Consider the following 27,008-nt stretch of genomic DNA (forward strand, 5'->3'; position numbering starts at 1 on the left):
AAAAATAAAAATAATTATTAAATATTATTTTTATAAAACAAAAAAACATCTAAAAGTTTCATCAAATAAATAATTATATATATAACATTTAAAAGCTTAATCAATTAAATAATTCTATTTATTCAAATGTTTTCGGTTTTTATAATTAATTATTTTATTTGTCTACTATTATGATGAATGGAATATCTCTTCCAGATATTAAGCATTTAAATTTTTTTTAAATAATTTGTTTTCAAGAAAATATAATTAAATGATACAAATTTATATATTAATAATATTATTATTTTCAATAACAAAACAAAACAAATTTTAAATTAATTAAAAATTTTAATATAATTTTTTTATATATATTTTAACTCTATTTATTTATTTTAGCTATATTAATGTCATGGAATTTATGATGTATAGCCATTTCTTTTTATGTATATTAATATCATGGAATGTATTATGCATAACCCTTTCTTTCATGTAAAATATTGTTTTTAGAATATTCAATTATTTTACTTATATTAATGTCATGGAATTTATGATGTATAGCTATTTCTTTTTCATGCATATTAATATTAGGGAATCTATTATGCATAACCTTTTCTTCTTGTACAAGCATCTTCAATTTTTTACCATTTGTAGTGATAAATAAATATTATAATTATGATTAATAATGATTTTTTCTTATTAAGATTTTTTTAATTGTGAATAATTTTTTAGTTTTTTATTTTTGAATGTATTTGATTATTTATAAATGATTTTGCAAAAGTATATATATATATATATATATTTATAATATTATATATATATATATATATATATATATATTATATATAATTTGACTAAAAATTATTGTTGTATATTGTAGGTGATAAAATGTATTATTTCACATGGGCTTTACAATATGCAAACCTTTTCATGAGTAATATTGGTTTTATTATTTTGGCCGGAGAAGCTATAAAGGTGAGTAGCAAGATTCAAAATATCATATATATATATATATAGTCCACGGGGTCTTGGATAGACATCACGGCTCTTTTAAGGCAATCATTGATGTGAAGTCATAGGTTCAATAAAATACCTTAACAATAGAGTACCTTAATAATGTACCCTTCAGTGCATTATTTTTATTAATATATATATATATTATATATAGTCCACGGGGTCTTGGATAGACAGTGATCACGGCTCTTTTAAAGCAATCATTGATGTGAAGTCATAAGTTCAATAAAATACCTTAACAATAGAGTACCTTAATAATGTACCCTTAGTGCATTATTTTTATTAATATTTTAAATTACTTTTTTTTTTTTAATTTTAACTATAATGTTGATATTTCTTAAAATATAGACAAAATTATTAAATTTAAATAACAATATATAGTATTACCATATATATAAACACTTATGAAAATAAAAATTATATATATTACAATAAAACATAAAATTACTAAATATATATATCTATATAATTAATATAATATAATTTTAAAAAATTAAATTTATATATATGAATTAAAATAATTTATAAATAGTAAATTACGAATAATTATTTTTGATTGATTTTTGTGTGCAGGCAATATATACCTTCTACGACAAGGAGGGAATATTGAAGTTACCTTACTGCATTACAGTCACTGGAATTGTTTGTAGTCTTTTTGCATTTAGCATTCCACACTTATCAGCCTTGCGGTTATGGCTTGGTGTTGCCACAATATTGTCTCTCATATACATCATTATTACTATTGTCTTATCTATAAAAGATGGTATTTATTTATCCCTTATATTTTTCCAATTAAACCAAAAAATAAAGCTTTGGTTTTTATTATTAATGTGTTTTGTTGGATATGCAGGTCTTAACAACCAATCAAGAGATTATGAAATTTCAGGCTCAAAGGCCACCAAAATTCTTAACTCAATTGGAGCTGCTGCAAATATTGTTTTTGCATATAATACGGGGATGCTTCCAGAAATACAGGTATTTTAAAGTTGGGTTTTTATTTTAATTTATAAAAAATAATTTTTTTTAAATGGAAAAAAAATGTAAATATTGTTTTTTAATATAATAGTGAGATGTTTTTATGAATATAGATATTTTAAAATTTGTTTTGTATTTTAATTTATAAAAAGTGATTATTTTAAAATGAAAAATAATAAGTTTTATTGTGTTGTGGTAGAGATGTAATATAATGTTAAATATTTTGACTAAGTTAAATTATGCAAATAAATAAAATTAAATAAAAAGATTAATGTGATAATGTAAACATTTTAATTTGGGTAAAATAAAATAAAAATAAAATTAAATATGACCTATGATATCGAGAACCCATGGTATCGACCCACGGTATTCATGTGTAATATAGCCTATTTAAAGGGAGAAATTAAACGAACATAGATCCATTTTAACTCCAGATCTACCAACCTCCAAAAAGATCAAATCTCCTCACATACAAATGTCCTTTAAGGTAAAAAGAGACTTGATCCCTCTCTAGAGGTGCTCTAAAACATTATGTAATGTAATGTTATGTTGAGTGAGTGAATATTAAAAAACAAAAAAAAAACATTTTAAGTTAGCCATTTGATGGGTTTATGATGGTGTTTTACAAGCGTGTGGTAGTCAATATCCCATTGTATATGTTACAATGAAACCTATTTAAAAGCTCAAGGAAATCCAGTATGAAATGCAAGTGTACTGACTATCCATATTAACTCCAAACTTGATCCTTGTCAATGGTTGGTATATCCATATTTAAGATAGATCTTTTCAAAGAGGGAGGAACCTTATTTAATCTACTTGTGAGAAAGGAACATAAGAATATTAATTTAACAATGTGACTTTGTTTAATTTATTGCTTTCTACTTTTATAGTATACTTTTTATAGTATACATGGTATCCTAATTTGTTATTACAGATCTGTTTAATAAATTTTTTGTTAGGATTTTCATTAATTTACTGTAATTTAGTTATTATGTGTTAATGTGAGTGTCTATGTTTCGCCAAATTCCAATCAAAACTCTATAATAATATTTAGACAATGCTAATTTAATTTATATTATCAACTAATTATTAAATATTTTATCAATTAATTAACATTTTGAATATTACTTTCTATAAACATTGATTAATACTATATTAATAAACCAAATTCATTAGAAATTGGATAAATCTTTAAAAGGAATATTAACAAAAAATGCATACTCCTTCATAAAAATTCAAAAATAAACCCTATATCTTCAGGTAACATATATAATCATTGTCATGGATCGAATCATTGTCATTGTAATATATTTACGATAATGTTCCATGCATATATATATATATATATATATATATATATATATATATATATATATATATATATATATATATATATATATATATATATATATATATATATATATATTTATATTGTTTTTCACTCATCTTGATGCATTCAAAGTGGGAAAAGTGGAGGGATTGGCTCATGGGACTCTTTAATAGTGGGACCTAATTTGGCAAAACTAGGTCTAAAACCTTTCGGGAGCATTTTGAGGCATCAAATGACATTTTTTAGAGGTAAACCTTTGCTAATTTAGCACCACCCACTTTTATGTTATTCTACACACAAATATCTTTCCAACGACACAAGAAGTGTGCCAATCGGAGTCCATATGTGAAAGTTATGCCACTCAGAAGTTGACCTTCCTGTTTTCACCGCCATGGTTCAAGAAGATGTCGTGTCATCCCCCATTATTCATGAAAAGGGGCTAGCCATGCAATTGTGATGTAAAAGGCTCTAAAAGATTATATATTGTAACTTTGGTTAAGACTTGAGGTAGTCAAACTTAAGCATTAGTAGGCTATTGCGTTGTGTTATAACTGGGCCACTAGGAGGAAGATGTATTCCATTCTTTCGAGTGCATTTGTTCCATAGATGAGAAAAAATATCCAAGAGGGATAGGAGGTAGAGCACACTGAGAGGATTTTTGCATTGTAGTAACCTATGGGCCATAGGCCATACTTCTTTGTACCTACAACCATATTTTTGGATAGAGAAAGAGAGTGGAGCGACCTCACCTTCCATTTTGGTTTTCTCCCGAAAGGGTTTCCCATAACATATCTTGTGTATTATGTGTGTTTTTGAGCTTTTATTTTTCCATTCTCTATTTTTTTCATATTTTCCATTCACATGCATGCACTAATTGCAACAAAATCTAGAAATTTAGAAATTCAATAAAACTGTAATAGTGTAGAATTTCAAATTTTTAATATAATATTATCAGATATGTTGTGATGAACTCTCCAATGGAATATCCACGACAGTTTACAGATAATTCATAGATCACTAAATCAATCCCTAATTATTCCCTAAATCTCTCATGATTTATTCCCTAAAGCTCTCATGCTTTTCAAGGCAGATTTTCTTTTTCCTTATGGATAAAATATTTCCTATCCTCAACTTTTCTAAAACTATTCTATAATAATTAAAATAAACTAAGAATATTTACAAATAAAGAACTATAATTCATTTTCAATATTGAAAGCCCTTTTAGAGATTTTCTTCAATACTAGTTTTGGGAAGCTATAATGCTCCTGCATCAAACTCCCAAGGTAGAAAAAGTTCACGACCTCATGGTCATATGTCATCAATTTCCAAATCCTCTAGGATCCCAAACTTTCTGTTGTATTTTTCCATTCTCCCTTGCATGTTGTTGTACTATTGTTGATGTTTCCTTCACTTCTCTAGGCTTCCAAATCCTAAGTTTTTCTCATCTACTTTCCTTGTTGATGGAAAGATTCTCATTTAGCTATACTTTGCTGCTGATTGTCCTTTTCCTCTTTCTATATCTTCTTCTTATCATCCTCTTCCTCAACATACACAACCTATCAATTTCCTCATCCAATTTTGCTCTTAACTACTGAAACTTTATTTCATCTCTCACTTGCTACTACATATCTTCCTTGTGCATAAGAATTTCAAGACTCTTACCAATTTCTAGTTTATACACCTGCTTCACTATCTGTTTCTCATGCCTTGCAACTTCCTCCTCATTATCGTATTCTAAGACAATTTCCTTGGCTTCTAGATTCAATTTTACATAATGAATATGCACCCTTTTATTTTCTAATATCTCTTCTAAGAAATTCAATTCCTCAAAAAAATAGGTAAATTACCTTGAACTAAATTTGTAGCGTTCATGTCATAATCAAAATTTGTGTCTTCTTCCAACCATTCCTCCAACATATTTACTTTTTCCTCAAAGTCCATATCTCTCTCCTCCGACATAATACCTTCATCATCCCTTATGAGAATTTCCTTCATATGTTGTTCTGCATCAGTGTCCTCCTTTTGGCTATCTTCTTGATCCAGCTATGTCCTAATCACTTTATGAGACATTATTGTCTCATCTTCCTTCATCACAGTTTTATGATAATGTTTTTCTCCAATGTTTTGTAAAGACACTCATTCTTCTTCTTCACTTAGAGAAAAATTCATATTCTACTTTTCCTCTATCTCTTTGACAAATGTAGATGATTGTCCATCTTCACCAAAACCTACAACTATAACAATTTGTTAGGTTAACAATGATAGGGCCGCATGACCTCATTTGATGTTTCAGATATCAAATATTCATGTTGATATGAACTTCCTCAATAGTTCATGAGACTTATAGTAAGTTTCTCATTACCTTCATCCTCCTCTCCAAGGATGTCTCTGTGCTTTGGTATAAGAATTTCATCCACAATTCCATTAATTTGAATTTCCTAGATATTTCCTTCATGAGGAAACTCTCCAACATCTACACCTACATGACCTTCATTTACAAACATTTAATTATTTTAAAAATAATGAGATTCTTGGATCTCATCAACTTCTTCGTCCTCATCTTCACTAAGGATTAGTCCTTGTTCAAGTTCACAATAGCGAACTTCCATCTTTTCTACTCTGAGCTCTTCATCCTTCAATTGAGAATTTAACATATGCTCCAACTTCACTTGCAACCTAGGCCACTTCACTTTCTTCCAAAGAATCCATCCACACATTTAGTCTTCCCCACCTTGTTGAAAATGCAACAAGAAAATCCTAATTTAATTTTGTCCTTGAATTAAATTAGGAATAAAATAGTAATTCCACATCAGACGACAACTTGTATTTGTTATCTAAGCTAATTTCAATTAGTTGGCTCAATTAATTCGATTTGATGGTCTAACTTGAGTCATGTAGAGTGTCTCCTACATTATAGGAGCCCTGTTTGAGTTTATTTTGAGTTGTAATTAATTAATTTAGTTTAACTGAGTTAAAGTCATTTAACTTAGTTCCAACTATTGGAGGAACTAGTGGGAGGTCTAGTAGTGTGGTGCTGCCTATAGTGATCAACCAGTTAACTGATGATTCACTCATAAATAACTCATGCATGTCAGATTTAACTATTACCTAGTTGAGATTGGAGTTCAAGGACAATGTACTATCAATTGTATAATCATCTGAATTGTACAGGTGGTGCATGCAGTTAGAGGAAGTCCTATGATGGATTGTGCAATTCCTTTGAGGAATTTCCCTAATTAATAGGGGGCTAATTCCCAAGGAAACAACGAAAGGAAATAAGGACTTGGGCAAGTAGAAAATTGGTTAGAGGAAGTCCTATGATGGATTGTGCAATTCCTTTGAGGAATTTCCCTAATTAATAGGGGGCTAATTCCCAAGGAAACAACGAAAGGAAATAAGGACTTGGGCAAGTAGAAAATTGGTTAAATATTGGCCTGGGCTTGTCTAGGAAGCAATGAGATAGATAGAGATAGTGTAAAGGTTGTTCGGGCTTGAGCAAAGCACTATAATCTTCTCATATTTTATGACTAATGAAATGTACAGATATTATGGGTTTTTAGTTGTGGCTCTCCCCAAGAAATAATTGTGTAATGCGTTGATTGAATTCTTTCTCTTGTATGCTTCATGATTTCACGATCATTTAATTGTTTCCACTAATGAGTAGAGTAAATTCAAGTCTATTATTTTAGTAAATTACAATTAGTAGTTTGAAGATACAAGGAATTTCTACATGGTATCATAGCATAAATCACTCTAAAAGAGGAGAATATGAGTTTGTCTTTTGTAGGTGAAATCAAATTTGTAGTATCATACTTCACAGTTAACACGATGTCATTCTACTAATTGAGGCTTGAATTTTCCCTTGAGGGTAGTTCAAACTATATTGCTTGGAAGGACATGATGGAGGTAGTGTGGGAAGACAATGGGCTTAATGAATTCATAGACAAATATATTCCTAAGACTCCAGCAACTAATCCTCAAGATTTGGCAGAGTGGAGAAAATGTGTTGCAAAGGTGAGAAGGACTATCTTAGAAGGAGTTCGAGATCATATTGTCTTGAACCTCCACAGTAAGGAGACTCCATATGCAATGTGGAAGGCCTTGACAAATATTTTTCAAAAGAATAATGACCTCAGGAAGATGGCATTGAAGGAAAAGCTCAGAAAAAATCAAGATGGAGAAGGGTGACACAAATAACAAAGCACTTGACCAAGTTCACCCAATGTCATGATAAGCTTGGAAGTGTTGGTGTTACAGTTGCTGAAGATGATCTGGTCATCCTTACACTTCTAGGCCTTCCCAAGAGCTAGCACAACTACCAAGACTCAGTAAATGGGAGGGAGAAGCTACCATAGTGGGAGCATTTGTGGTCCGACTTGGTGTAAGAAGAGATTCGGCGGAACACTAGAGAGAAAGACAAAGAAAGGGAAAGGGAAGTCATCCCATTCCAAATCATATTCTAGTTAGGGAAGTAAGAAGAAGGACTTGTCGAAGATTAAATGTTTTCACTATCGTAAGCTAGGACACTATGCCACAAAGTGTCCACACAAAAAGGCTGACACGAAGCCCTCAAGAGGAGCAGCAAGTGAAGCTCTTGCTTCACAATTCCAGTTAGATTTCACCCTCATCGCTTGCATGGTGACATCAGTGATGGGTAGTGTGTGGTATCTAGAATTAGGGGAATTTTGAGGTCTAAACTAGGCCTCTTAAGAAAAATTTACAACCAAAATAAAATTTATAAGAACCAATAGGATTCAAGATGATGATGTCAACGATGGGGGATGATTCACCATTTTTGGAGTAAAAAAGAAAAAAGATTAAAAAATAATAAAATAATAAAGCTACTTTTTCAACTTGTATTCTCAACTTATCTCCCCAAGGTTTTACTCAAATTTCGAGAAGGAGTACTTATTGGATGCAAATTTTAATTCCTCATCCAAGGAGCACCCATGTTGCATACTTTTGATGGACCCTGCTACATGAAAAATCAGAAATACACGAAAAAATGTTATTGCAGTCATATTTTTCATGTATTCCTCATTTTTTGTGTAGCAAGGTCCATCGAAAGTATGCAACATGGGTACTCCTTGGATGAGGAATCAAATTCTTCATCTAACAAATGTTTTCTCTCAAAATTTGAGTAACCCCATAAGGATATAAGTTGAAAATACAAGTTGAAAAAATAGTTTTTCCTTTTTTCTCTCTAAAATTTGATGATGTAATATAATCTTATTTTATTATTTCCACTATTATTTTATAATTTCCTTAGGAGGCCCATTTTAGACCTCAAAATTCCCTAATGATAGTGGAGCCTCATTCCATATGACCAGCAACAAATAATTCTTCAGTGACTCGGAGGAGAAGGATCTCTAGATGCACATCAAAATGGGTGATGATGGAAGGTATAACGCCACTGACATCAGTAATGTTACTTTTCAGAGGGAGTCTGGTTCTCCTCTCACATTAAAAGATGTCATGTATATTATGGGTTGAAGAATACTTTGGTTTTAGTTGCTATGTTGTAGGATCGTGGCTACGATGGGATATTTAGGAAAGGAAAGGCTTTCTTTTGTCACATAGCCTCAGGACAAGTAAAGTGGATCGGGGTTCAAGTGAAGAACCTCTACAAATTGGATGTAGAAGACTGTATTGCATTGATAAAAAAAGCAGAGAAGGTTCAGAGCTGAGAAATCGGTGAGTTGTGGCATAGAATATTGGGTCACTTGCACCAAGGAGCTTTGAAGATCATGCAACAAATTTTTAAAAAACTTCCCAAGGATACATTAGAGCAGATAGACGTATGCAAAGGGTGTACATTGGGGAAGTACACCAAAGCCACCATTCATGATAAGGACAGTTGAGCACAAGCGATCCTTAAAAGAGTTCACTCAAATGTGTGTGGACCGTTCTTGATAGCCTCCACAGCCAAGCATAGGTACTATGTAATATTTGTAGATGATTTCTCTCATGAGTGCTAGTTTTTCATCATGCAGAAGAAAGATCAGACATTGACTAAATTTTGTGAATTTAAAGCACTTGTTGAGAAAGACATTGGCAAGAGTGATAACGATGGAGAATATGTGTTGAATGAATTCAAGAACTTTTGTTGATTAGAAGGCATTCGACGAGAGTTAATAGCACCCCGTAAACCACAGTAGAATGGGCTGGCTAAAAGGAAAAACATAAGTATTGTGGTAGTTGCACTAGAAATGTTACATGATGAGGGCCTATCGTTGCACTTGTGAGCTAAAGCATGCAACACAACTGCATATGTGTAGAACAGAATTCCTCATTGGATTCTCAGGATGAGTACACCAAAAGAAGCTTTTTAAGGTAAGAAACTAGATGCGGCACACTTCAGGATCTTTGGTTCATCAACTTACTATCATGTTACCAAGGATGCAATGAAAATCTAGAACCAACAACTTAGTTGGGAATATTTGTGGGGTACATTGATAGACCTCAAAACTATCAAGTGTACCTTCCATATCACAGGATGATAGTGGTTTGTAGATATGTGAAGTTTGATGAAGAGAAGGCCATGAGATGTTCCCTTGAGAGGTTGATTCAGTTGCATGGAGAAGAGGAGATTTTATCTCCAAAGGAAGAACCTCAGGATGATGTGGAGTAACCACATGCAGAGGAGCAGAGAGTGGAAGAACCCACTCATGCAAAGACTTCTAGAGATGGAAGGAAGCGCACCAGAGAGGTTAACAGATTGATGCATGATGCTAGAGAGAATGTGGGAGAACCCACATCACAACACAGGAAAAGGAGGTCACTAGGTCAGTACAATGGGTACATGGCTCTAATGAGCGAGAGTGTAGAGATTGAGCCATCCTCATTTGAGGAAGAAATGAAGAAACTAGTATGGGTTGATGCCATGGTAGAGGAGTATGACTCCATTATCAAAAACAATGTTTTGGAAGTGGTTCCAAGACCAACAGATAAGTCAGTGGTGAGTTCCATATGGATTTACAAGGTAAAGCAAGCAACAGATGGGAGTGTGGAGAAACACAAGGCCATATTTGTGGCTAGATGGTTCTCTCAGGTGGAGGGAATTGATTACGATGAGACCTTTGATCGAGTAGCATGGTACTCTTCAATCAGATCTATTCTATCACTTTCAATGCAGACGAGATAGAAGATACATTAGGTGGATGTGAATACAACATTCCTCAATGGTGTGATTAAGGAAGTGGTGTACATTGAGCAGCCAGAAGGATTTGATACCTTCAACTGAGGGTCAGATGTGTGCGGACTCAAGCAAGCACTATATGAATTGAAACAAGCAAGCCATGCTTAGTACACTAGGATTGATAGCTATTTCATCAGGTTGGGCTTCACCAAAAGTGAAGCAGATGTGAACCTTTACCATATTGTGGTTGAAGGTAAATTGTTAATTATAGTATTATATGTCGATGATTTAATTCTAACAGGTGATGAGAAGCTTGTAAAATATTGCAAAGTGGATCTTGCGAGAGAATTTGAGATGGACCTGGGGCTCGTGTATTATTTCCTTGGTATGGAAGTATGGAAAGGAGATGAGGAATTGTTTGTATCTAAGGGAAAGTATGCCAAAAAGATACTTAAGAAGTTCCACATGGAAAGAAGCAAACCCATGGAGACCCCTCTAGTAGGGAACTGGAGGAAGGAAGATGCTACTTCAGGTGAGGCAGTGGAGGCTACTATTTAAAAGAAGCTTGTGGGTTCACTTACATATTTGGTGAATACATGACCAGACATATGTTTTGCAGTTAACCAACTTAGTCATGCAATGGTTAATCCAACCAAACTCTATTGGAAGGCAGTTAAACATGTGTTGAGATACCTCAGATGCACCGCTCAGTTTTGTCTTTGTTACAAATGGACAAAGGGGGTGAAGTTGCAAGGCTTCAGAGATGCAGATTGGGTAGGGAGTTGATCCGATAGTAAGAGCACATTAGGGGGGATATTCTGTATTGGGTCAGTAGTAGTTTCTTGGTACAACAAGAAGCGGAGATCAGTTGCACTCACTTCGAAAGAAGCAGAGTACATGGCTGCTAGTCAAGCGACTTGTGAAGCTATCTGGATGAGGAAGATCCTTGTTGGTTTATTTGGTCAGCGGATAGATCCTACAATGATTTATTGTGACAATTAGAGTTTTATCAAACTCTTTGAGAATCCAATTTTTCATGATCATTCCAACCATATAGACATCTGATATCACCATCTACGAGATTGTGTGCAGAGGAGAATCATGTTGTTGGAGTACATTCCTACAAAGAAAGAGGATGCAATATTTTGAAAAAGGAATTTTCAAGATGCAAATTTGAGTTTCATAGAGGCAAGATCGAGGTAGCAGATAATCCCTTTCTTGTTGAGAGGGAGTGTTGAAAATGAAACAATAAAATCCTAATTTAATTTTGTCCTTGAATTAAATTAGGAATAAAATTGTAATTCCACATCACATGACAACTTGTATTAGTTAACTAAGTTAATTTGACTTATTTGGCTTAGTTAATTCGAGTTGAGGGTCTAAATTGAGTCATGTAGAGTTTCTCCAGCACTATAGGAGCCCTAGTTGAGTTTATTTTCAATTGTAAATAATTAATTCAGTTTAACTAAGTTAAATTTAGTTAAACTAGTTCCAACCGTTGGAGGAACTAGTGGGAGGTCTTGTAGTGTGGTGTTGCCTGCAGTGATCAACCAGTTAATTGACGATTCAATAAAAAATAACTCATGCATGTTAGATATGAGAGTTACCTAGTTGAGATTGGAGTTTAGGGACAATGTGCTATCAGTTGTATAATCATCTGAATTGTACAGGTGCTGCATGCAGTCAGAGGAAGGCCTATGATGGATTGCGCAATTCCTTTGAGGAATTTCCCTAATTGATAGGGGGATATTCCCAAGGAAATAGGGACTTGGGCAAGCATAAAATTGGTTAAGTATTGGCCTGGGCTTGTCTAGGAAGTAATGAGACAGATAGAGATAGTGCAGAGGTTGCTCAGGCTTGATAAAATCATTGTAATCTTATCTTATTTTCTGACTAATGCAATATACAGATAGCAGGGATTTTTGGTTGTGGATTTCCCCAGGAAATCATTGTGTAATGTGTTGATTTCAAACTTTCTCTTGTATTCTTCATGATTTCATGATCATTTAATTATTTCTGCTGATGAGTAGAGCAGATTCAAGTCTATTGTTTTAGTAAATTACTATTAGTAGTTGAGATACAAGGAATTTCTACACACCTTCCAGTAGTAGTTCCATTAGAACATTCATCTGTATTTTTATCTTAGCAACTTGTCTTCAACTTGCTCTTGCTCATCCTTCTATTTATGCCATTTTATTTGACATCTTCTTTTCTTCTATTGTAGCTTCTCCTTGAACCCATGACATGACTATTAGTATGGCATCTTTCCTCTTCCTTTGTGAACTTTACCTAGTCCATTTGTAGATTAACTCCAAGCCTATGTAATAGAAAGTAGGTCCTTAACTTTTTATAATACTTTAGTGATATATCTCAGAGCTTGGCCTCTTGGTATCCTTGGTTCTCTCTTCTAGAACCTCTTGAGCTTCTTTTCTCCTCTTAGGCTTACGCAGATCTTCACTTCCTCTAATAACATCCACCTGTCCTCTTTCTTCAAACCTCAGCTGGAACTTGTAAAGGTTCTTTTCTATAGTGTCCAAGAACTTCCTCTATTATTTGTTACAATCCTCCTACTGTAGTCATCCTTCACCACTACTACCTGTAATTAAAAATTTGCCTCACAAATTAGTTGAAAAAATAAATACCAATTTATCTTTGGTTCAACCTCATACGAACATACACTGTTGTTGCGGTTTCCTCCAATCTTTTTGTTGGTTGTACTATTGCAGCTCTACTACAGTTGCAAATCTTATCCTACTCTGATATAGTTTTACTTTCCTCCCAAAGTAGAAATTATCCTGATGCCCTCAAAGAACATCAATGTTCTTTCTTTTTCTCTAAAATCATATTCCATGCAACTTCAATATAAATTGAAACTAAAAAAATATTTACCTCATTTATATTTCCAAACCCAAAATAGTTCAAGTTATGAATTTCTCCTCCATAGAGTGAACCTACTCCTTCGATATCACTTGATGCATGAAAATTTAACTTTACCACAATTTAACTTTTCATATTTTTCAATTTATCTTCCCTTAATGTGAATTACTCCTCTGCTCATGCTCATTATTCATATGAGAATAACATACCACATTCATAAAATTTCAATGCATTCACAAATTTAAATCAAATAATATAAAGTCTCACCCCATGCATGATCTCTCTTACCACTCATTATCTCTCCCATTATTTTGTGTCATTCATCCACAGATAAATTACCTTATAACATATGTGCATTAACATTTAATTTCAAGGATGGAAATATGAATAATATCTCCATATGTTTCCCTATTCCATGAATATAATTTATGTGGGATTCATGCTTGTCTTCATGCATGGACTTCTTGAAAGGATGGAGACGATGACCATCAGAGACGTGCTACTAAGGTTTAATTACTGTCCCTTCAATTTTAATACAAAGTGGTACAACTATCCACCAATATTTATTTCTCACACTTGTGGAAGACCTCTTCATGGATTATCATGATGAGGACGACACACTTACTCAACGCCACTTTGAATCCATGTAGGTTCATGCTAGGAATCCTGTACACAACTCCTAATCTTTTAAGCTTCTCAGCGTATGTTCTGTCAACGCTTCTTACCTTCAAAAAAAATGCACCATTTCTTATGTCCTTTCACGTATATAACTTTTAGATATGCATTCCACGCTTCCACTATCCTCCAATCAACTCAAACCATGTACCCAACAACTAGCGCTCCTTTCAATAGATGGCGCTTATCCTCTACTCTTGACCAAAACCACTAAATTTCTACCAAGTATTCCACTAAAGATCTTGATCACCTCTTGCTCTGTAATTTCTCTTCATTGAACCCACCCTTCATTCCCAGGGTAATTTTTTCATTTGTTGAAGTCTTCAAATAAGACTTCTATGTCTATCTCAATGCATAGGCATCCTCATGTACAATATTTAAATCTTGTTCCACAATGTTATTCAATTGTAACCCCAATTTGTGCACACCATATTGGTACACGAAATACCTGTTTGAAGTCATCAAGTCTTCAACCAGACTTTTCTATGTGCCTCACACACACAAACATCTGCATGTGTCAATGACTCTCTTCTCATTTTGCAGGATTAGCTCACATAGAGACCCAATTTTAATTACATGAATTACTCATATTGATTCAACTTCATCTACACAGGGAATCCTCCATAATGTACAAAATTACTCTAAAACATTTAGACTTAGTGACAATCCATAATAACATGAAATCTCATTTCATTTTATAACTTTATACATACATACTCAAACTCTCATTTCTCTCTTGGCTAGATTCTACATTCATTTGGCCATTATCTTTTACCTTTGGCTTATATTGATTAAATATTACTGTAAAAGAAAACTAGATTTTCCTAAACCCCTAAATCACCCCCTGATTTATTCCCTAAATCTTTCATGATTGATTCCCTAAATCTATCATGTTTTTCAAGGAAAATTTGCTTTTGCCTTATGGATAAAATCTTTCCTATCTATAACTTTTCTAAAACTATTTTATAATAATTAAAAGAAACTAAGAATATTTAAAAATAAGGAACTAGAATTCCTTTTCAATATTGAAACCCCTCTTGCAGATTTTTTTCAAAAGGCTTGATAGTTTTGGGAAGCTCTAATGCTCTTGCATCAATACTACTAAGAATATTCTATGGAGGTTAAATCACTACTGTCCATCTAATAATTATCGATAATTAAATTAAAATTATATAATCCCTATTCCAAGATAGACATGCCTATCGAAATAAATATTACATGATTTTTTTAAAGTAGCCTAGATCCATATTAACCCTAAATTTATCAAGCGCCAAGAGGGATCAAATATCTCAAAGTGGAAACCTCTTTTTTGAGTGCAAAACTTGAGGTCAGGATTGCACCTCGAGGGATTTGATCCCTTTAGGTGCTTGGTAGATCCAAGGTTAAGATGGATCTAGGCTAGTTTTAGTCTTGCATGGTCACACAAAGTTTGTTGAACATCTAATTACTCTGATAAGGTTAAATTATGCTCAAATATGTATAATATTAATCTTGTCACTTTAATTTTAAATTTTCTCATTTACCTAACATGAATGATGAAAAATAATGAAATAAATTTTTTGAATGTGAAGTGACTATGTAATAGTGTTGAATGATAAATAATGTGAATAATAAGAATGTAGGCAAGTACAAATAGTCTTCATTGTGATCAATCTCAAACTATTTTTGTCTACTCTTCTTATTGTCACACCTATTAGTTTTGCCACCTTTTCCTATTGATCATATGAAAAGTGTAGTTGAGATCATAGACCATTCAAATCTTTAACTGGAAATAGTGTAGTAAACATCATACCTTGTCTCTCTTGCTCTCCAACATTAATAGTATATTTTTCCAAAGTCAATCATTGTGACTTATGGAGTGTTAAACCCCAAGTCAGTTTCAATTGTAGTTATTTTCTATTACCTTGTTTGAATGGAAAGTAACTAACAATGTTGAATGATGGAAAATGGGAATAATAAGAATGTAGTCAATTATAAATAGTTTACAATTTCAATAACCATGCATTTCAAGTAAATGAACATTTTATTTAAGATGAAATTGAGGTACATTATTTATGGTTGAATTACTATCGCACATAAATCAATGCACTTCGTCAATATTTTTTTTATTCTTACTCTTAAATAAATGCACACTATTAATATAATTACTTTGAAATTAATGTACATCATACATCTAGTTACATGAAATCAGAAATCAACATGTACATTGAAATCAATACATCTAGTGTTAAGCCATATATAAGCCCAATTTTAACCCAAAAATATATTATTAAGCCCTAATATTGAGTGATTACATTTATATTATTATATTGTTATGTAGGCTAGAGCCCATAATGATGCCATCTTATTAGAATTATATCCTTTGTCTCCCACATACTAAGGAGACCTAGTCTTAGGATCATCAAATATTGTCTAGTTCATTGTATTTATTGTATAAGGAGGTTTCTCACTCAAATTGGACAATAACTATTGGTTTCCTATCATTTTTAAGGAGCAAGGATTATCACATTTGGAATAAACGCTCTTAATCATAGAGTTTTGCTACTTCAAATGTGTCAATTCAACATTTTTGCTATATCTATATATCTATATCTATATATATATATATATATATATATATATATATATATATATATATATATATATATATATATCTATCTATTTGTAAGGCTTCAGATTGTGAAATTCCACCATGTTAAGAAGAAATTTGTTGAACTTCTAGTCCAAATTTCAAATCTTGGTTTTCTATATTTTTGGAGATATTCTCCAAGGAAGTTAGGGTTTTTGTGTGCTCCATAATTCAGTCTCAAACAAGCCAACTTGACATTTTTGATATAACTTTTTTTTCTATAAGATTTAATATAGTGAAACTTGGACCATATTAAGGAGAAATCTCGGGGAATATCTGGTTTCATTTTCATAATTTGGTCCATACTTTGGGAGTTATACCCCATGGATGTTAGGGTTTGTTAACAATCATAGAATAAATTTTAAATAGGTCAGCTTGGTATTTTGGCTATATCTTCTTGTCTATAATTTTTTTAGACTATGAAATCTTAAAGTATTTTAGGAGAAATATATAAGTACCTTAGGTATAAGTTCCTAAATTATATTTCAAGAATTGGACACAAGGAACACTATACAAGTTTGCTTGTGGGAAGAGGAAAAAAAAATAGGAAGTTTTAGGAAATTTACTATAACTTTAGGTTGGCACATTAGATTTAGTTCACACCTATGGATTTGCAGAAAATACATATCAGAGTATCATAGAATAAATTTTTAGATCCAGAAGACCTCAAATCTCGAAGATATGCCAATAAAGCTTCATCCATTCAAATATTCTCCAAATTAAGGTACATAACTTTCTATTAGCATAATTGTTCATTAGGAGACCCCCCTCTCTTTTTTTTGTAATAAAGAGGAGGTTTATTATTATTTTCCAACATGACTCTGAAGAAGGCTACTACACTAATTAAATTTATTGAAGGATTATCCTTGACTCATGAAGAAATTGAAGACTTATAATTTAGGTTATCTCAATTAGAGAATAAAGTTAATGAAATGGATACTAGTAAGTAGAAAAAGGTAGATCCTTAGGTTCTCAAGAAGAACTTAAAAGAGAAATGGAAAAGAAGACGAATGGACATAAGGAAGTATGCTAAATGAATATGAATGAAAGTAAGGAAGAAATACAAAAATCTATGATTGCCATGGAAAATATTCTCTTGGAGAGGCTTTCTAAAAGAGATGTGGATATCCAAGGAAATTGTAAGCATAAGAAGAAGCATGTTGTTGAGAATCAATCTCATATGGGGAGTAAGCTAACATAGTTAAAGAGCACAAATTATGAATCACAAAACCATAATCATGAATTTTTAATCCAAGATCCACATCATCAGGGCTTCAAGTCAACACTCAGAAACTACTACATTCTAAAGATTGATATGAGGAAATTTTATGGCAATGATCCTATTACATGTATATTTAATATTGAACAATACTTTGATATACACTAAGTGGCATCCTTACAAAAGTTAAATATTGCATCCATGTTATTATAACAATACCAACATGTATGGTATCAATGGATTTTTAAGAGAAAAAAATATTTGTTATGTCTTGGTCCATTTTTGTAGAGGAATTGATAACACATTATGGGGATATTAAGAACAACACATTCCTTTTTCAATTGGTAAATATTCATTAAAAAAAAGGGTCCTATTACAGAGTACATTCAACATTTTCAAAAGTTGAGCCTCAGAGTAAAGAATATTTCAAAGGATAACTTGTTAGACCTTTATGGGCACTTGATGGGAAAACATCCAGATGAGGTGCACCACTTTGAACCTAAATCTATAGAGCATGCTTTCAATCTAGAAAGGAAAGTTGAAAGTAAAAATATGACCACTAGAAAATTGGTCACTAATAACTATAGATAAAATCATGCTCCCTTTCCTAAATTGACAAGGTTGACTCCTCAACAAATGGATGAAAGAAGAGAAAATGGACTATGTTTCAACTATGAAAACAAGTATAGTAAAGGGAATGGATGTAATGAGAAGAGGTTATTCTACATAAACTGTGAAGATCAAGAAGATCAAGATGTGGAAATTTCACAAGATCTAGAGCTATAAGAAACTACTCCAACAATCTCTTGTCATGCATTGGCCAACATCAATACTCCAAAAACCCTCAAGATAGAAGGATATATCAAAAGGAAGAGGGTAATGGTATTGATATATTTAGTTAGTACCCATAACTTCATCAATTATAAATTGGGAAAACTTCTTAATTTCTTTGTCTATCCAACACCATAACTTCATGTGATGACTATAGATGGAGGTGCCATAAATTGTTCATGGAAGTGAAATAATATTAAGTTGAATATGGGGGAGTATTTATTATTTAGTCCCATGATTGTAATCCAAATGGGTGGTACTCATGTTGTATTGGCAGTCCAATGTTTACAATTATTAGGAACAATGACCCTTAATTTCCAAGATCTTTTCATAAATTTTTATCAGAAGGAAAGGAAATTGAGCTTAGAGGTATCCAAGGGAAGCCTAGTAAAGTGATAAGCTCTAATAATGTGACAAAATTGATAAAAAAGGGACACTGAGGTGTAGTCACACAATTGTATTCATTAGACATGGCATCTCTATCCTCTATGCCAGTGGATCTTCAAAAGGTTATGAATAATCATGTTACAATATTTGGAGAAATACCTAAGGGTCCTCCATCTATCTGAGAACATGAAAACATTTGTAATTTGCAATCAGGAAGGGTACCACCTAATCTTATGCCTAATAGATATCCACATGCACGGAAGAGTGAGATTAAGCATATGGTTCAATAAATGTTAGAGGTCATCATAATTCAACCTAGATAAGGTGATTTCTCTTCACTAGTGATGATGGTTATCGAAAAGGATGGTTTGTAGCATATGTGTATAGAATATAGACAACACAATTACCAAAGATAATTTTCATCTTCCTGCCATTGATGAATTTCATAGAGAAATTTTCTTTACTAAGTTGGATCTTCATTACAAACATCATCAAATTAGAATGAGGCGAGAAGACATTCCCAAAACAACCTTTAGAGCACATGAAGGTCATTATGAGTTTTTGGTTATGTCATTTGGAGTTACAAATACACCTTCAACATTTGAAAGGTTGATGAATTCTATTTTTGAACTATTCCTTAGAATAGTTGTGCTCGTATTTTTTGATGAAATACTATTTTACAAAAAATCTTGGGAAGATTATGTACAACATGTTGACCTTCACTCAAATACTTTGCCTCCTCTAACTATGAATCTAATTATTTTCTTGGGATTGTGATCTACATATGAATGAATATATAGGCTCTCGAACTTAGAAGAGTCCGATTCACTATCATCGATCCTAGCAACTTGTTATTTCTCTATAGATCCTCTCAACACCTAGGGTTTACACACAAGTTATTCAACACAACTTCCTATTGTTAACTGAATAATATAATCTTGGACATGAAAATCATAAATCTTGATTCATGAAACGAACTCATTTATTGACATTATAGAGGCTTGAAATATACAGATAAAAATAGTAACACACAATATACTATTATATTGAAAAACTTCAGATAATTACACAGATGGGCTTTTACAGTTCAAAAGCCTTAGCAAGCCCTATGCAACATATTTCTTTTTATTTATGTCTATCCCCTACAATTATATTCTTAAGACAATATGGGATATAACTAACACCCTTTTAAAATGATTACATATGTCCCTGATTCTAGAAGCTAAAGGCCACCTCATATTATTAGTTATTTACCTATGTCCTCTAAGGACACTTCAACAAAACTAACATATTCCTATGGTGAAAATAGATTCTACATAACAAAATAAAAGGAAAACTATATGGGATGCACTTGAATCATTCCTCCATCCTAAGATCCCTCTAGTTCATGCATGCTTACGTGTGGAGTTTTCCCCAAAATCAAGCCCACTTAGCTTGTTTCTCATTTGTAAAACCTTAGCAAGTCTTATGGCTTATGAAATATTGAGTTAGAGTCCCTCTCATTGGAGCATTGAGCGGTTTTCATATTCCAAGATATGAGATATAATTTTTTAGATTATCTTCATAAAGTAAGTCATTAATCTATAGTCCATATCCATCAGTATTAGTTACAACTAAGTAATTTCTCATGATTTTAAATAGTCCACTTGGCATGCATTGTATTTGTTGATTCTAATAGGGGTGGAGAAGTGGATTGAAACTAGAGAAATGAATCATATAGATTTAATCATTAGTCCTAAGGCTTGAACTCAATAACCATGACTTATTTGGAGGTCACCCATCCAAAGAATCCTTTAGCTCAAGCAATCTTAATAGTAGATTTTTTCCCATTCTTAATCTCACTTAACTAGCTACCCCATTTGCAAAACCTTAGCAAGTAATGTTCCTTATGAACTATTCATTAGAGCCCCTTCACTCTTTTTAATTTAAGCATTGAGAAGTTATCGTAGTCCAACATATGAGATATCATTTTCAATATATTATCTACATAGAGTAAGTCATTAATATATTACCCATATCCATGATATTAGTCACAATTGGCCAATTTCTCATCATTTTAAATAATCCATTTAACAATTACTATAAGTATTACATTTCCTAAATAAATAATAGAAGAACCTATTGAATAAGAAATATTTGGATTAAATTTCAATAACAATCCAACTAATCATGAAAAAATTAAGAGTAAACTTAAGCAACAATCTAATTAGTGAAACTTGCAACACACTTCTATGAGCCATTATATTTGAAAATTAAAGAATTGCTTGTTTAGCTACTCTCTCACGGAACTTGGGAAGTATATGAAGGTCACATTATATAGATTGCACCATGCATGGAGTTTTTGTTATTAAGATTCAGATTGCATCACCTATAATGTGTGGGTTTAAATTTTATTTCATAAAATGTCATATAATCTATATCCAATACATTATGTAAAATGTATAGTATAGAGTTGTTTAATCATATTAATTTGAACTTGTTACTCAAGCAACTTGATTTCAAGTTTAATAAGAATATAGAATGTTTGTCTTTATTTTTCATGCAATCAATTGAATTTTTCTATTGACATTGTTTTGTAGGCCACAATAAAACGTCCTTATGTAAGGAACATGCATAAAGCCCTATACCTCCAATTCCTTATGGGGAATGTGCCAATGTATGTTGTCACCTTTGCAGGATATTGGGCATATGGTTCATCAACTTCCTCATATCTTCTTAATAATGTAAATGGACCCAAATGGGTTAAAACTTTGGCGAATGCTTCTGCTTTCCTACAAACTGTGATATCAATACATGTATGTTTATGAATGTGGATTATCGTTTAATTTTAGCTTTTCTCAAGCAAATTCATATTTGGGAGTGAATTATAACATATGTGATCATAATGATGGTTGCAGATATGTGGAAGCCCCATATATGAATATTTGGATACAAAATTTGGAAAGATGAATGAAGGCATATATTCTATACACAACTGGATAGTGAGGTTTGTCACTCAAGGGACTTACTTAATTGTTACTACACTGGTGGCAGCAATGTTTCCATTTCTGGGGGATTTTGTGACCCTCACAAGTGCAGTGAGTGTTATTCCATTAACATTTGTATTTCCAAACCATATGTACATACAAGTCAAGGGAAAGGATTTGAAAGGATTACAAAAAGCATGGCATCGGGTGAATGTATGGTTTTTTTTCATCTTGGCCGTAGTAGGAACTATAATATCCTTATACTCCATTGTTATTGACTACAAAACATACCATCTCTTTGCTGATATATCATCATAGTTGATCATTATATTATAATCCAAGTAATGTTGAATATCACACAAGAACCTTGTATTCCATAAATTATGTAATAATTATTTCTTCATTTATCTTTGATCATATCTATTTACTTTATTCTATATATCAGCCTTTTGAAACTTATAGAAACTTGATATTTTGAAGCTTTCAAAAAATTGTATTCTAAAGACTCTATAATGATGAATGAACAAAAGCATCGGTCAATGCATTCCTTTTTTATGAAACCTTAAGATTTAAAATTTCCTATAGAATTGAAAAAATTATATGGATTGTTAAATTGTAGCAAGAAAAGGCTTCATTTGACTTCTTGTGCCTTAGTCAAATGGAGAAATTCGAAATTCCACATCAACAAGATGACTTGAGTTGCAGTTAGTAGGAGTGAAATGGCCAAATCACTTAGTTAAATTAGTGAATTCGAGTTTGCAGGCTAGAATTAGAGTTTTTCATGAGTTGATTGCTAAAATCTAGCAATCTAGTGGAGTTTTTATTAGTTAAACTCAATTATCTGAGCTCTAGTCATGAATAGAGTCAGTAGGAGTTCATTTGAGTAGTTGTAATTGTTGTTAACTCACTGATATCCCAGTTAACTAATCCATTTACTAAAAATATCCCTAGTCATGCATGGAATTTGAATTTCCTAGTTGACGTGGAGGAAAAGGCACATTTTAATTATAAATTATATACTAGTTGAGTGTATAGGTTTTGCATTGGAGCAGGTGATCATTTTTTCTTGAATTTTCACAAGGAAATAGGGAATTCTCCTATCTTTTAGGTGCTAATTCCCTAAAGGATTTCAGAAGGAAATAGGAGGAAGGTTGAAGCCTATTATAGCTAAGTTTTGGTCAAAGCAGGTCTGAGAGCAGGAGATCAATATTGCAGTGTAGGTTGTGCTTCAAGGATTGAAGTAGTCATTGTAATAGATCCATATTCTCATTTAATTTAATACAAAACAAAGGAGGAGTGTTCCCAATTGGGTTCCCCTAGAAAAATACTATGTTCATTGTGATTTAATGATTGCATGTGTTTCTATCGTATGTTTTCCTTTCCACAATTTGAGTAGAAGAAACTTGTGTCCATTGTTTTTAGTTTGAATTCATTAGCAGCTGCAAATTTTGAGCTATTTCTACATAGTATCAAAATTGTTTAAGAATACAAAGAAACCCAGTTCCATATATTCTCTCAGATAAATTTTGATTTGCAGAGTTTTTGGTGCAAATATTCTTCAGCGTAGGAACAATGTCTTTCAATGGATTGAAGCTTAAGATTGCATTGGAGGTAACCTCAATTTTTTGTGCTTGGAAAGACAGGATGGAATTGGCCTTGGATGACAATGGAGTATTAGAGTACACAAAAAATGATATTCCAAAACCACTAGATTTTGATCCAAAATCACAAGCTCAGTGGAAGAAAGACACAACAAAAACCAGGAGGATTATTCTGGAGGGTTCCAGGGATCATGTGGTTTCGAACTTGCATGGAAAGGAGATTGATTTTGCAATGTGTAAAACTCTAATAGACCTATTCTAAAGCAACAGTGATGTTAGGAAATTGGCATTGAGAGATAAACTCAAGAACATTCAAATGGGAAAAAATGAAACTGTTGTTCAATACCTATCCAGATTCACTTAGGTCAGAGATGAACTTGGAGGGGTAGGAGAAAATTTTCCAGCATTTGAACTTGTGAGCTTAGCACTCCCTGGTCTTGTGAAGTCCTAGAACAACTATCAAGATCCAGTTAATGGAAGAGATAAGCTACCAAATTGGGAGATACTTTGGTCTGATTTGGTGCATGACAAGATCATAAGAAACACTAGAGATGGTATCACATCCAAATCCGAGGAAGAAAATTTTGCTATAGAAAGAAAAGGAAAGAAGGCCCAAGGCAAGGCATAATCCAACAAGAACCATGGAAAGAAGAAAGACCTTAGTAAAATTAAATATTTTCACTGCCATGAATATGGACACTATGCAACCAAGTGTCCACACAATAAATCTAGTAAGAAATTTGTAGTAGTAGTAGGAGGTGATGCTCTAATATCACAATTCAAGTTGGATTTCACCCTCATTGCATGCATGGAAAGTACTATACAAGGCAGTGTATGGTACTTATATTCCGGTGCTTCATTTCATATGACAGGAAGTAAGGAGTTCTTCAACAGCCTAGAGGAGAAGGACCTACAATTACACATAAAACTTGGAGATGATGGGAGGTATAGTACCAAAGGGATTGGCATTAACACCTTTAAGAGGGAGTCAGGATCCCATCTCCACATAAGAATGTAATGTATGTGATTGGTATGAAGAAAAATTTAGATTGTTGAAGTTGTACTTGAAGACCATGGATATGATGTGGTTTTCAATAAGGGGAAATATTATCTGAAGGATGTTGCTACTGTACTAGTAAAACAAATTGGTGTTTAGGCTAAGAATCTCTCCAACCTAGAGGTGGATGCATGTATTGCATTGTGCAGCAAGGAAGAACATGTTTAGGGATGATAAGTTGGAGAGCTCTGACATAGGCACTTGGGATACCTACACCATGGAGCTTTTAAAATAATGCATCAGATCACCACTAGACTTCCAAAATGCACCCTTGATCAACATGATGTGTGCAAGGGATGCACTCTTGGAAAATATGTCAAATCCTCCTTCCAGGGACGAGATAGCAGAGCTAGATTCATCTTGGATCAAGTTCACTCATATGTGTGGACCATTTTCTACAGTCTCAGTTGCAAAACATGGGTATTATGTGATTTTTGTAGATGATTTTTCCCACAAATGTTGGATATATTTCATGAAGAAGAAAGATGATGTTTATTCAAAGTTTGTTAAATTCAAGGCCTTATTTGAAAATGAGACTAGACAAAATATTAAATCCCTGAGAAGTGATAATGGAAGAGAGTATGTATCCAATTACACTACAACAAAACCAGTGATTTGCGCCAGATTTAGCGCCAGATTTTAGTGCATTTTTTTTGTAATTGTGATGAGCAACCTGGCGCTAAATCTGGCTCTATTGTACAATTTTTAAAGCGTCCTTTTTTGCACCTGATTTTGCATCCTTTTTCACGCTAGATTTTGCATCATTTTTTACACCAAACTATGCATCATTTTTTGCGTCAAATTTTGAACCAAGATTTGCATCTTATTTTATGACAGGTTTTGCTTCTAGTTTTGTGTCATTTTTTGCATCTATTTTTCATTCTCTTTTGCTTCCTATTTTGTGTCATTCTTTGCTTCCATTTTTGCACCATCATTTGCATCAAGTTTACACTGTATTTTGAATCCAATTTAACGTCTTTTTATGCATCCATTTTGTGTCAGTTTTTGCATCTAGTCTTACGCCAGGTTTTGTATCTAGTCTTACACTAGTTTTTGCTTCTATTTTTGCACCAGCTTTGGTGCCTATCTTTGCACCATGTGTTGAATTTGATTTAGCACCAAATTTTGCATCCATTTTTGTGCCCATTTTTGCATCTTTTTTTGGACCATTTTTTACATCCACATTTACGTTTGATTTGTCTCCATTTTTCCCATCTCATTTTGCACCATATTTTGCGTCATTTGTTTCATCCAATTTTGCATCATTTTTAACACCATCTCTTGCATCTAATGTTACATCATTTTGAGCATCCAAATTTGCATTTATATTTGCATCTTATGTTGAGTCATGTGTTGTGTCCACCTTTGCATCTTATTTTGTGTCTAATGGTACATTCAATTTAGAGCCATTTTTTACGTCTACTTTTGTATTTGTTTTTGCACCAAGTTTTGCATCCAATTTTAAGCTATTTTATGCCCCTTTTTGCACCATTTTTTTGTGTCTACTTGTGTCCAATGTTGCACCATTATTTACACCGACTTTTTCATCCAATTTTGCATTTTTTTGATGTCTAGTTTTACATCGTTTTCACCATCCAAATTTGCATCTTTTTTTGCCTCATTTTGTGTCCACATTTGCATATAATTTTTTGTCTGAGTTCGAGCCTAAATTTGCATGTGATTAGGAATCATTTTTTACATCCAATATGGCATCCTTGGTTTCACCTTTTTTCAGCCCCATTTTGCATCTTGTTTTATGTCTTTTCTTACATCTTTTTTTTTTCCTTTTTTGCACCCAAGTTTGCATCCCAAATTTACACCATTATTTGCATCATCATTTGGCATATTAATTTGTAACGTTTTTTGCTTCTTTTTAACGCTCAACTTTGCATCTTATTTTACATCTAGTTGTCTTTTTGTGCATCTAATTTGGTGCCCATTTATGTGTCCTTGTTTTTGCCCAATTTGATATCCTTTTGTATGCCATGTTTTGTTCCCTTCTTTGTGTCAACTATTGCACAATTTTTCACTTCTAATTTAAAACACTTTGTATGTCAATTGTTTGCATTTTGTATTAATTCCTAGTTTAACATCCAATTTTACTTTCAATTTTGCATCCATGGTTACATCCACATTTGACTTCTTATATAGAGTATATTTTTCTTTACATATATGACCCCCTTTATAGATTCATAGTGAAATATATGATAGTTTCTAAATATCATTAAAGAAGATATCACAATTCAAAATCATTTGTAAAGAAATTTAAGAGAAATTGACAACATCCATCCAAAAAAATAACAATGTGTCATTAACAATTTTCAAAACATGTA

The 27,008-nt window shown here is 32.5% G+C and overlaps 1 protein-coding gene across 3 annotated transcripts; it reads left to right on the plus strand.

Annotated features, from left to right (window-relative positions):
• The first annotated feature begins 852 nt into the window (after positions 1-852).
• LOC149151926 (putative proline transporter 2) lies at positions 853-22,434 on the plus strand. Of its 3 annotated transcripts, none has more exons than XM_089443866.1 (5): positions 853-951; positions 1,564-1,753; positions 1,841-1,965; positions 21,631-21,846; positions 21,949-22,434. In XM_089443866.1, the coding sequence occupies exons 1-5, from the start codon at positions 865-867 to the stop codon at positions 22,333-22,335; spliced, it is 1,005 nt and encodes a 334-aa protein (XP_089299992.1). In that variant the 5' UTR covers positions 853-864; the 3' UTR covers positions 22,336-22,434. The 3 variants fall into 3 exon arrangements, with proteins under 3 accessions (XP_089299992.1, XP_089299994.1, XP_089299993.1); XM_089443868.1 differs by having other exon boundaries at positions 21,631-21,707; positions 21,949-22,152; XM_089443867.1 differs by lacking the exon at positions 21,631-21,846.
• The last annotated feature ends 4,574 nt before the right edge of the window (positions 22,435-27,008 follow it).

The sequence above is a fragment of the Pinus tabuliformis genome, chromosome 9 (assembly GCF_031772625.1).
Source record: "Pinus tabuliformis cultivar Carrire ecotype Pingquan chromosome 9, CPIR1, whole genome shotgun sequence".
NCBI classification, from domain to species: domain Eukaryota; kingdom Viridiplantae; phylum Streptophyta; class Pinopsida; order Pinales; family Pinaceae; genus Pinus; species Pinus tabuliformis.